General features: G+C 40.9%; 1 protein-coding gene across 1 annotated transcript in view; it reads right to left on the minus strand.

Annotated features, from left to right (window-relative positions):
- lcp1 (lymphocyte cytosolic protein 1 (L-plastin)) overlaps positions 1-12818 on the minus strand; it is a 51281-nt gene that overhangs the window by 22372 nt on the left and 16091 nt on the right. Inside the window, exons 5-9 of the mRNA XM_084314907.1 lie at positions 6859-6991; positions 4987-5068; positions 3582-3747; positions 2975-3117; positions 1350-1445 (exon numbers count right to left, since the gene is read on the minus strand). Of these exons, the coding sequence (XP_084171033.1) occupies positions 1350-1445; positions 2975-3117; positions 3582-3747; positions 4987-5068; positions 6859-6991 (620 nt within the window). The remainder of the gene's footprint in view (positions 1-1349; positions 1446-2974; positions 3118-3581; positions 3748-4986; positions 5069-6858; positions 6992-12818) is intronic.

Raw genomic sequence — 12818 nt, forward strand, 5'->3', positions numbered from 1 at the left:
CTCCAGGTCTGTGAGATGGTCTAGCCCCAGGTCTGTGAGATGGTCTAGCTCCAGGTCTGTGAGATGGTCTAGCTCCAGGTCTATGATGGTCTAGCTCCAGGTCTGTGAGATGGTCTAGCCCCAGGTCTGTGAGATGGTCTAGCCCCAGGTCTGTGAGATGGTCTAGCTCCAGGTCTGTGAGATGGTCTAGCTCCAGGTCTGTGAGATGGTCTAGCTCCAGGTCTGTGAGATGGTCTAGCCCCAGGTCTGTGAGATGGTCTAGCCTGTGAGATGGTCTAGCTCCAGGTCTGTGAGATGGTCTAGCTCCAGGTCGCATCTATGACACTATTTGTTTTGTATTACACTTTGTTTTGTATTGAATACTGAACATTAACACATTCGAGTTAACTCGTTATTGGCCGCCATGCGTTGAGCGCCAGAAACTAGTTAACTCGTTTTTGGGATCGTTATTTCATTTATTCGCTATATCTATTCATAATTCATAGCTGCAGCCTCTGGTATCCTCTTCAGAGCCTGTCTGAGCTGGCAGACGGTCAACACCGCCCTCTACTGCCAGGCAGAGCTATTGCATCTCATTGAAAATGGGTTGGTGTGTTTTAAGAGGCGGTCTGAGCCGGGCGGGTGGGGTTTAAATACTCGGGCGAACCAGTTCTATACAACGGTGGCATCGAGCAGTAACTCCGCCCGCCCGTCATTGTGAACCGGTCGGTAGTGTGGTGCGGACCTCCACAAGCATTATTTGGAATTGCGATCAGATATTTGGATTGTCTCTTTTGTATTACATCAGATACAAGGTAAGAAGATTATATATAAATTTTATCGTTGATCTGACATTTATTTCTACCGCGATCACAGCTATATGTGTGGACCGTGTATGGCTGTTTACTGTTGGCTGCGGTGGGGGTGGGGGGGGAGCGCCCAGTTCGACGGTCATTTCATGTATGGACGAGGAGACATACTAATGATAATCTAGCGTTGATTTCAGGATGATTAGATAATCAGCCGAAAAATTACAACGTGATGACTGGATTACAGTAAAACAACCTTTTCTCGCCTTTTTCCTGGAATTACTGAAAAACACCCAAACCATACTCTATTCAAAACGGAAATGTACAGATGAAAAAAACAATCTGTCTTGGGCATGTTGACTAGAAGCAACTCACTGAGACCCGACGGCGTTATTAGACTCATAGATATAATATAAGATATATTTTAAGCACTCGCAAATGTCACAGTCTAAAACTATATCCATTGAATAAAGACCTGGCGATGAATGGGGTATCAGCGCCCCCTGGTGCGGGCGGTCAATGTGTTAAGCACATTGTTTGTTAGTTGTTTTTGTCACGTACCCTGAGTCCTGTCATGTCGATGATGGTGGCAGGAACTCCCTCCTCATCTCCCTTAGGGGCCACCTGCTGCAGAATGTTGTAGTACGCCTTGGAGTCCTGGGAGGAGGGGAAACAATATGCCTCTTATCATAGAAACATCATGCACACGTGTGCTATAATGTGTTATATGTACATGTGTGTGTGTGAGTGATTCGTTTTTGTAAGGGGAGGTGACCAAGACTTTGTTAGTCCATTAGTCGTTCTTTCCTGCAAGCACTAGATTTAGTAGACATGCTGTATGATTGAATGTGGGAGCTAACGTTGTTGATCTTTAAAGTGTTACCTTGATGTCAGAGCTAACGTTGTTGATCTTTAAAGTGTTACCTTGATGTCAGAGCTAACATTGTTGATCTTTAAAGTGTTACCTTGATGTCAGAGCTAACGTTGTTGATCTTTAAAGTGTTACCTTGATGTCAGAGCTAACATTGTTGATCTTTAAAGTGTTACCTTGATGTCAGAGCTAACGTTGTTGATCTTTAAAGTGTTACCTTGATGTCAGAGCTAAAGTTGTTGATCTTTAAAGTGTTACCTTGATGTCAGAGCTAAAGTTGTTGATCTTTAAAGTGTTACCTTGATGTCAGAGCTAAAGTTGTTGATCTTTAAAGTGTTACCTTGATGTCAGAGCTAAAGTTGTTGATCTTTAAAGTGTTACCTTGATGTCAGAGCTAAAGTTGTTGATCTTTAAAGTGTTACCTTGATGTCAGAGCTAAAGTTGTTGATCTTTAAAGTGTTACCTTGATGTCAGAGCTAAAGTTGTTGATCTTTAAAGTGTTACCTTGATGTCAGAGCTAAAGTTGTTGATCTTTAAAGTGTTACCTTGATGTCAGAGCTAAAGTTGTTGATCTTTAAAGTGTTACCTTGATGTCAGAGCTAAAGTTGTTGATCTTTAAAGTGTTACCTTGATGTCAGAGCTAAAGTTGTTGATCTTTAAAGTGTTACCTTGATGTCAGAGCTAACGTTGTTGATCTTTAAAGTGTTACCTTGATGTCAGAGCTAAAGTTGTTGATCTTTAAAGTGTTACCTTGATGTCAGAGCTAAAGTTGTTGATCTTTAAAGTGTTACCTTGATGTCAGAGCTAAAGTTGTTGATCTTTAAAGTGTTACCTTGATGTCAGAGCTAAAGTTGTTGATCTTTAAAGTGTTACCTTGATGTCAGAGCTAAAGTTGTCGATCTTTAAAGTGTTACCTTGATGTCAGAGCTAAAGTTGTTGATCTTTAAAGTGTTACCTTGATGTCAGAGCTAAAGTTGTTGATCTTTAAAGTGTTACCTTGATGTCAGAGCTAAAGTTGTTGATCTTTAAAGTGTTACCTTGATGTCAGAGCTAACATTGTTGATCTTTAAAGTGTTACCTTGATGTCAGAGCTAAAGTTGTTGATCTTTAAAGTGTTACCTTGATGTCAGAGCTAAAGTTGTTGATCTTTAAAGTGTTACCTTGATGTCAGAGCTAAAGTTGTTGATCTTTAAAGTGTTACCTTGATGTCAGAGCTAAAGTTGTTGATCTTTAAAGTGTTACCTTGATGTCAGAGCTAACGTTGTTGATCTTTAAAGTGTTACCTTGATGTCAGAGCTAAAGTTGTTGATCTTACCTTGATGTCAGAGCTAAAGTTGTTGATCTTTGGGCATCCGGCATTCTCCAGGTGATAGTTGGCCCAGCGCAGTAGGAGCTCCTCAGGGGACAACTTCATCAGGTCCTCCAGGCTCTCACCGTCCCTCAGCAGAGCGATTAGAGCTGCACACAAAGTAATGGAGTAACATGTTTTTTTTAAACGATAACTGTATTATTATGACTGAAACTGAGGTAGTAATTTGTAATAATATTAATATTAGAGTAATAATATGACTCTAAGCACAATATACTTAGAGTAATATTATTACTGTAACACTAACACGTAACTGCCCAACACTGCAAATTAATACACATGGATTGGTGCACGCACACACACACACACACACACACACACACACACACACACACACACACACACACACACACACACACACACACACACACACACACACACACACACACACACACACACACACACACACACACACACACACACACACACACACACACACACACACACACACACATGGATACACACATGTGTACGTGCGCACACACTCACTATCACAGACACACACACACACACAACCATACAAATAGATTGGACACACAGAGACAAAGCACACCTTCGTTCCTGCTGATCTCTATATCGGCGAACAGGCCGATCTTGATCACTTGCCAGAGCAGACCCAGGACCAGGTGCTGCCGTCCCTCCTTCAGGTCCTCCGCCCCGATGTTCACCACATGGCAGCCGATGGCCGAGGCCGAGTTCAGAGCCAAGTTCAAGTTCTCCTGGAACGACACGAGCAGACGAGACAAGACAGCATCAATATACAGCATCAATATACAGCATCAATATACAGCATCAATATACAGCATCAATATACAGCATCAATATACAAGACAAGACAGCATCAATATACAGCATCAATATACAGCATCAATATACAGCATCAATATACAGCATCAATATACAAGACAAGACAGCATCAATATACAGCATCAATATACAGCATCAATATACAGCATCAATATACAGCATCAATATACAAGACAAGACAGCATCAATATACAGCATCAATATACAGCATCAATATACAGCATTAATATACAGCATCAATATACAGCATTAATATTATACAGCATTAATATACAGAACAAACGGCACATTTGTACATTAATTGACATTATATTTTTAGTTGTGACCAGCAGCTCTATAGGTCACTCTGTCAGTCAGTTGGTCCACAAAATTCCTCACCCTCAAGTGTGTGTGTGTGTGTGTGTGTGTGTGTGTGTGTGTGTGTGTGTGTGTGTGTGTGTGTGTGTGTGTGTGTGTGTGTGTGTGTGTGTGTGTGTGTGTGTGTGTGTGTGTGTGTGTGTGTGTGTGTGTGTAAATGGTAAATGGCTGCATTTATATAGCACTTTTATCCAAAGTGCTTTACAATTTGTTCCTCACATTCACTTCACTGTGAATGTCACAACGATGGTCTTCAGTGTGATTTATATCAGTGTGTTTTGTCTTAAAGTTGTAATTCATGAACAAACACCACCTAATCCCTGTTTTCTCCCTGAGTTGTTTTCCCCCGAAAGGGGCGTGGCCTGCGTAGCCCAAGGTTGGGTGCTACCAGGGCAGTGGTGGTGAAGGAGGCACCCTAACCCTACGCTGTAATGCGCTTTGAGTCTGAGAAAAGCGCTATATAAATGTAATGAATTATTATTATTATTATTATGTATTGGCTAAAGGGGTGCGTGACAATGGGAGCAGCCTATCACAATAAGACACATACCTTCCTAATGACTTCACAGAGTTTGTGGAAAGGTTGGTCATGATCCAACGGACAGCTGATCAACTGTTCATGTAATTGTACCTGCTGGCCACGAATGGTACTGTCTCAGTGTTTTCAATACGTTTCCCTCGAGTGTGGGCTTATACAGAATAACTAGGAAACTGTATTAACTATTTATCTATTCATGTATTTATTTGCACTGTGCAGTATATTCCATGTCCTGCACCATGTAGGCTACATGTACCTGGATGGTGAAGGTCGTGAGCTTCTTCTTGTTGATGGTCCTCTCGTCGATGGTGTCTGTGACGGACAGGTTGATCATTTTGCTAAACAGGTCAAAAGAGAAAAGTCCAGGTTGACATGTCTGGAAATAATATTTTATATATAATTGTATATATATTATATATTTTAAAGGAACATTACGCCAACATTAAGGGTTTACTGTCTTCTCCAGAGTCGGACAAGAAGGTAGATACCAATTTCCTCTCTGTGTGTGTAGTAGAAAGTTATCCAACTGCAAGCTAGCTTAGCTTAACACAAATGAATGGAAGTGGATACGGACCACTAGCCTAGCTCAGAACTCTGGGAGAGGTGTGTTTGGCCCACAGCTAGGCTAGTGGTCCGTATAGATTTAATTTTTTCAATCAATATATTTAGTTTGATACATTTGTTTATTTAAAATAGTATGCAAAGTGCAGATATACTAAAGAAAATAAGGCCTTGTTTTTGTTAATATCAAATAGTAGATTTTGATCATGATCTTGCTCTGTAAATATAGGTATTGGCCACTGAAAAACCCATATCAGTTGACCGCTAATGTGGGAAGCGGCCATGATGCCTCCTAACATGCTAGTATTCAACAGGTTCCAGGATCCTAACATGCTAGTATTCAACAGGTTCCAGGACCTCCTAACATGCTAGTATTCAACAGGTTCCAGGATCCTAACATGCTAGTATTCAACAGGTTCCAGGATCCTAACATGCTAGTATTCAACAGGTTCCAGGATCCTAACATGCTAGTATTCAACACAGGATGCCTACTAACATGCTAGTATTCAACACAGGATGCCTACTAACATGCTAGTATTCAACAGGTACCAGGACGCTAACATGCTAGTATTCAACAGGTTCCAGGATCCCAACATGCTAGTATTCAACAGGTACCAGGACGCTAACATGCTAGTATTCAACAGGTACCAGGACGCTAACATGCTAGTATTCAACAGGTACCAGGACGCTAACATGCTAGTATTCAACAGGTACCAGGACGCTAACATGCTAGTATTCAACAGGTACCAGGACGCTAACATGCTAGTATTCAACAGGTACCAGGACGCTAACATGCTAGTATTCAACAGGTACCAGGATGCTAACATGCTAGTATTCAACAGGTACCATGATGCTGACATGCTAGTATTCAACAGGTACCAGGATGCTAACATGCTAGTATTCAACAGGTACCAGGATGCTAACATGCTAGTATTCAATAGGTACCAGGAGGCCTACTAACATGCTAGTATTCAACAGGTACCATGATGCTAACATGTTAGTATTCAACAGGTACCAGGATGCTAACATGCTAGTATTCAACAGGTACCAGGACGCTAACATGCTAGTATTCAACAGGTACCAGGACGCTAACATGCTAGTATTCAACAGGTACCAGGACCTCCTAACATGCTAGTATTCAACAGGTACCAGGACGCTAACATGCTAGTATTCAACAGGTACCAGGAGGCCTACTAACATGCTAGTATTCAACAGGTACCAGGACGCTAACATGCTAGTATTCAACAGGTACCAGGACCTCCTAACATGCTAGTATTCAACAGGTACCAGGACCTCCTAACATGCTAGTATTCAACAGGTACCAGGACCTCCTAACATGCTAGTATTCAACAGGTACCAGGACCTCCTAACATGCTAGTATTCAACAGGTACCAGGACCTCCTAACATGCTAGTATTCAACAGGTACCAGGACCTCCTAACATGCTAGTATTCAACAGGTACCAGGACCTCCTAACATGCTAGTATTCAACAGGTACCAGGACCTCCTAACATGCTAGTATTCAACAGGTACCAGGACCTCCTAACATGCTAGTATTCAACAGGTACCAGAGAATGATGCCGTCTCCCATGGCGGTGAACAGGTCGTCACTGTCGGGGTCCATTGGAAGGACATGTTGACAGTCAGGGTCTCTCTCCAGCGCCTTGTTCACCCAGTTCACAAACGCCACCTTCTCCTCCTCTGTAAGAAACACAACATGCTGTCATTAGTAGAGCTCCTGTCGGCACCTTTTGGGATTCACCATGTCAGGGAGCTGATGTTCTCCTAGTCAGGGTGAGGGTGAGGTTAAAGGTCAAGGTGAGGGTGATGGTGAGGTTAAAGGTGAAGATGAGGGTGAAGGTGAAGATGAGGTTAAAGGTGAAGATGAGGGTGAAGATGAGGTTAAAGGTGAAGATGAGGGTGAAGGTTAAAGGTGAGGGTTAAAGGTGAAGGTTAAAGGTGAAGATGAAGGTTAAATGTGAAGGTTAAAGGTGAAGATGAGGGTTAAAGGTGAAGGTTAAAGGTGAAGATGAAGATGAAGATGAGGGTTAAAGGTGAAGGTTAAAGGTGAAGATGAAGGTTAAAGGTGAAGATGAGGGTGAAGATGAAGATTAACCCATTCTCCGCCGATGACGTGTTAACACGTCATTCTCCGCCATGCGTAATCTGCCAATGACGCCGTAAGGACATATGGTATTCATATTTCACCCACGGAGTCTTGGGTGATGCTGTGGGACTCGGCACAACTCTGCAACGCTTCAATACCGCCACCTGGTGGCCGATCGGCGAGTTGCCAAACAGGAAGTTGCCCAAACCGGAAGTGGTCCGTCCCCTATTTTCGTCCGGCCACTCGGTGATCGTCCCGGGGCTCAATATAGACACCGTCGATATGAATATTTGCCATAACTCAATAATCAACATGATTTGGACTTGTATTAGTAATATACAAACCGGAAATGGATCGCATCGATCAACATCCCATAATAGCGATATTTTTGCTCCACTCTCATCACCCAACGCTACGAGGAGACTGGGGTGAGTTTCAGCGTTTTTCTTTACCATTTTCGATACAAACTGCTCTGATCAATATATCACCCATACTACATGAATCATTTAACGTCGGTCATTGAATTATAAACGACCCCCCCTCCCCCCCCCCTCCGTTCACCCACAGATGACCAGTCATGACGTTTAGGACCATGTACAGTTGACATTTTTTATATAACGTTGATCGTATCAAACTGCATTTGATCATCTAATATATGCATTTAGGCCTATATCTCACGTTCTATGAAATACTGCAGAAAACGATAAAAACATATTTATACTCTAGACGGTATTTTAGTATGAATGTGTGAATGAAAAAGTAAAACATTCCTACATCCTGAACGATAGATAATTGATGTTGAATGGGCCATAGTAATGTCAATTTAGCAATACAATTTAAAAAGTTATAGCCCTGCAAAGAAGGTGAACATCTCCAAAGACAAATAGCGCTGGCGGAGGATGGTTTAGGATGGATATAAGCCCGGCAGAGAATGGGTTAAAGGTGAAGATGAAGGTTATATTTGTATTATTATTTAAAAAAAAATGTTTATCTACTTTTTCTCCTCCTTTTTCTGTGATTTTTCTCCCTATCCCAATTTACCTCTTGTGCCAATTCTCCCTCCCCTGTCCTGATCGTTGCTTGCATATGCCCCCCACTGGCCGGTTGTAGGGAGGATAGAAGCCTTGCATCACATGTCCCCTCCGATACATGTGGAGGCAGCCTGTCACATCTTTTCACCTGCCAGCGCGGACTCTCATTTGGCGAGGAGTAACGTGTGGGAGGCTCACACTACCCCCGCCATTTTCCTGACTTTGGTGTGCAGGCGCCCCAACCGACCTGTAGGAGTCGCTGTTCATAACGACCAGACTACCACCCTTCGACTTCCCACCCGCTAACTCTGCCAATTGAGTTAGTATGACGGCCGGTCCAAGCCGGAGGCAACGCCGACAGCCGGATTCGAACCTGGTGTCTCTTGCGTTGGTGACGAACGCAATGTCCGCTGCGCCACCCAGCCGCCCAGTATTATTATTTGTTATTATTATTATCTTTCTCCCCATATAGTCAGAATGTATTTCAATTTCTTACGATTAATATTAAATAATTGACTCGTATGTTTGCATTATTCTGATTAGCAGCCTATAATAACACCTAAAAGCAATGGCCATTGTCTCTCAGGCTGCTTGGCAGGCAATCTCTCCAGCTTGGGGAAATGGCAGAGTAGAACTCGTGCCCAAAGAGGTTGCCCACCCCTGAGTTAGAACCACTCTGCCCGTTGAGCTGTACCTGACACAGCACCGTACAGTATATTATGAATAATCTATCCAAAGTGTATATTCATAACTGAGCCAATAAGAGTCATACGAGCAGACAGGAAGCTGTAAGATGCTGTAACGGATAGTTCTGCTGCACATGATGACTGATTCATGATTTGAATAATGGGTGCTTCCTGAACCATATGAGAGATAGCCCACACACTGTCACACAAACACACGGATGGATACACACATGTGCGCACACACTCACTATCACACACACACTCACACTCACACACACACACACACACACACACACACACACACACACACACACACACACACACACACAGGCTTGATCTGAACAAACTCCAGCTGGCTCAGAACAGGGCGGCACGCCTCGCTCTGCGCTGCTCTGTGAGGAGTGGTGTTGGAGGGATGCATGCCGCGCTGACCTGGATGACAGTGGAACAGAGGATGGCATGTAGCCTGGTAACTTTTTTGTTTAATATCTGTAATACTGGGAAACCGGAGGGTTTGCACTCACAACTGTACCCAACTAATATGAAACATGGATATAACACAAGGCAAGCATTAGATTCATGCTTTACTTTACCTCTACCAAAAACAAATGCTCTGAAAAAGACGGTAATGTATAGAGCAGTTGCTTATTGGAATAAAATACAGAGAAATATAACTATGGTAAGGAACAAATTTATGTTTAAAAAAAAGTAAAAAATTGCGCTCATGAATAATGAGTTACATTTTGGTCATTGACTTATTATGGAAATTAGTATGGAAATATAAAGGTGATCGGTCACTTGAGAAAAGTTATGCTATATTATGAGTTAGAATCATATAAATTATTTTTTATCTGTTTTGTTCTTAAGGACTGACTATGTAATTTGTATTTTTTTTGTTGGAGAATTGTGATATCTGACTTATGAATATTGATTGAGCTTTGATTCACTGTTTTGTTCGTTGTGATGTTTTCTTGTGAGTACTTCAATGGTTGTGGTTTTATATTTTTATTTAACTTTTTTCTTTTGTGTGTTTGTATTTTTTATGTTTGGACCCCAGGAAGAGTAGTCTCACTTTGGTGTAGACTAATGGGGATCCACTAGGAAAAAAAGAAGAAGAAAAAACACACACACACACACACCATTATACACGTGACACAGTTATGGTAGTTGTTAGTGACACGCATGGCCAGATTAGGCCACTAGGGGGCCCAGGGACACAACTAGGGACAGAGGCATGCTCCCCTGGAAGACCTTCCTTTATTTAATTTTCTTTTACACTTCTTTTCTGAAATACGGAAAATACAGAAAATGTATCTATGAACTCCCCTGGGTGCTCTCAGTGTCCCAGGGGTTCTCAACCTTTCTGCTGCCAAGGCTCCCCTGTGTTCAATAAAATATTCCAGGGCACCCCTACATACGATAAAGACTTTTCCGGTCCTGTCTTTTTTGCTACAATGATGACAAAAGTGCTTGCTTTCAAAATAATGTTTATTTAAGAAACCGGGAAACACATGTGTGTATATGCAGGCTATATAATGCATTATTAACAGGTGTTTCAGGTCTAAATGGCGTAGTACTGTTGACATTACACTGCTTGTAGTAGTAAATCAAATAGCATATTTCTTTAAATAAAATTACAGAAAATTATCACTAAAGTGCTATCTGTTGCAGCTGCACTGTTCTCCATCAAAATAGCATATTTGGATAAGTGTGACCATTTCTCAAAAACAGAAAATCATGTATTTTTTTTAAATACAGAAAAGGATCACCAAGTTACCATTTCTCAAAAAATATAAATAAATACAGAAAATAAGCACTCGTTCACTCAGTGGACATTTCTAGCTCAATGCGAGGTCTGCTGCTGCTGGCTAATAATACGGTCAATATGTGGGGAGATCTCTGACAAGGCAACACGCATGTCATCCTCAAGGCTCAACTTGGCCCTATATTTTGTCTTCAGAGCTGTCATGGATGAAAAGCCAGCTTCACACAGATATGTGGTGCTGAATGGTATCAACACCTTAACTGCTGCATCATGAGATACTTGGTACTCAGCACCACACTCTGAAACTAGCTCTCCAGGTGGTATCAGATGAGATTTCAATTAGTTCTTCCAAGAGTTTGGATGGAGATGTGTCAGGAAGCTTTGTCTCAATGTAAAGTTTTTTTTTATCCAGAGTAACTTGGTGATCCTTTTCTGTGTTTTATTAAATAATGATTTTCAGATTTTGAGAAATGGTCAAACTTATCCAAATATGGTATTTTCATGGAAAACAGTGCAGCTGCAACATATAGCACTTTAGTGATGATTTTCTGTAATCCAAAAAGAATAATAATTTTTTTAAATTTTTTTTTAATCTCAAGGCACCCCTGGCAGCTCTCTTGAGGCACCCTAGGGCACCCCTGTTGAGAACCGCTGAATACTATCTTTATCTCAGTGTCATCTATACCATCTTTCTCTCAGTGTCATCTATACCATCTTTCTCTCAGTGTCATCTATACCATCTTTCTCTCAGTGTCATCTATACCATCTTTCTCTCAGTGTCATCTATACCATCTTTCTCTCAGTGTCATCTATACCATCTTTCTCTCAGTGTCATCTATACCATCTTTCTCTCAGTGTCATCTTTACCATCTTTCTCTCAGTGTCATCTATACCATCTTTCTCTCAGTGTCATCTATACCATCTTTCTCTCAGTGTCATCTATACCAGTGGTTCTCAACTGGTCTAGCCTCGGGACCCAACATTTTCCTTAGTCATTAAGTCGCGACCCAAATTTTTGAACCACTATGATTTATAAAAAAAAAAAATTGCAGTAATACACAATCTTTCATGCACTGTTAAAAACATGAAATAAACACAAAAAAGTCCAACAAAAGTGCAACTACGGCTAAAAACCCAATTAAATAAAATAATAATAAATAATATATGCTTCTTAGCAGATTTCTTAGCTTAACATAACATACCTAAATTTGGGGGAACTAATGGGATAACTGGGGTTGCAACAAAAGTGCAACTAGGGCTAAAAACCCAATGAAATAAAATAATAATAATAATAATAATAATAATAATAATAATAATAATAATAATAATAATAATAATAATAATAATAATAATAATAATAATAATAATAATAATAATAATAATAATAATAATAATAAATAATAATAATAATAATAATAATAATAATAATAAATAATTATGCTTCTTAGCAGACTTCTTAGCTTAACATAACAGACCTACAGTAAGTTTGGGTGAACTAATGGGATAACTAGTGGGGTTGCAACAAAAGTAGAACTAGGGCTAAAAACACAATGAAATAAAATAATTATAATAATAAATAATATATCCTTCTTAGCAGACCTCTTAGGTCGCTTTCACACAGGGGCTGTTTGGTCCGGACTTTCGGACCAGAATTCGATAGTCCGGTTTTTCGGGTTTGTGTGAATGCGCGTCGAACTCGGTTCGCGGACCAAACAGGCGAACTCTGGTCCGCCTGAAAGCGTAGGTCTCGGTTCGCTTCAGCGGACCAAACACGAACCAAATATAGGAAGTGCTATTATTACCACTGCTCGCAGCATTCAATGCAAAACAAGCACACTGCATCTATCTCTCTATCTATCTATCTATCTATCTATATATCTAACTGTGCATATTGGGAAGAAGGAAGAAAAAACGCAGCTTATTATATTGTTATTATTAT

This window comes from Notolepis coatsorum, assembly GCF_963971535.1.
Source record: "Notolepis coatsorum genome assembly, chromosome: 5".
Classification (NCBI taxonomy): Eukaryota; Metazoa; Chordata; class Actinopteri; order Aulopiformes; family Paralepididae; genus Notolepis; species Notolepis coatsorum.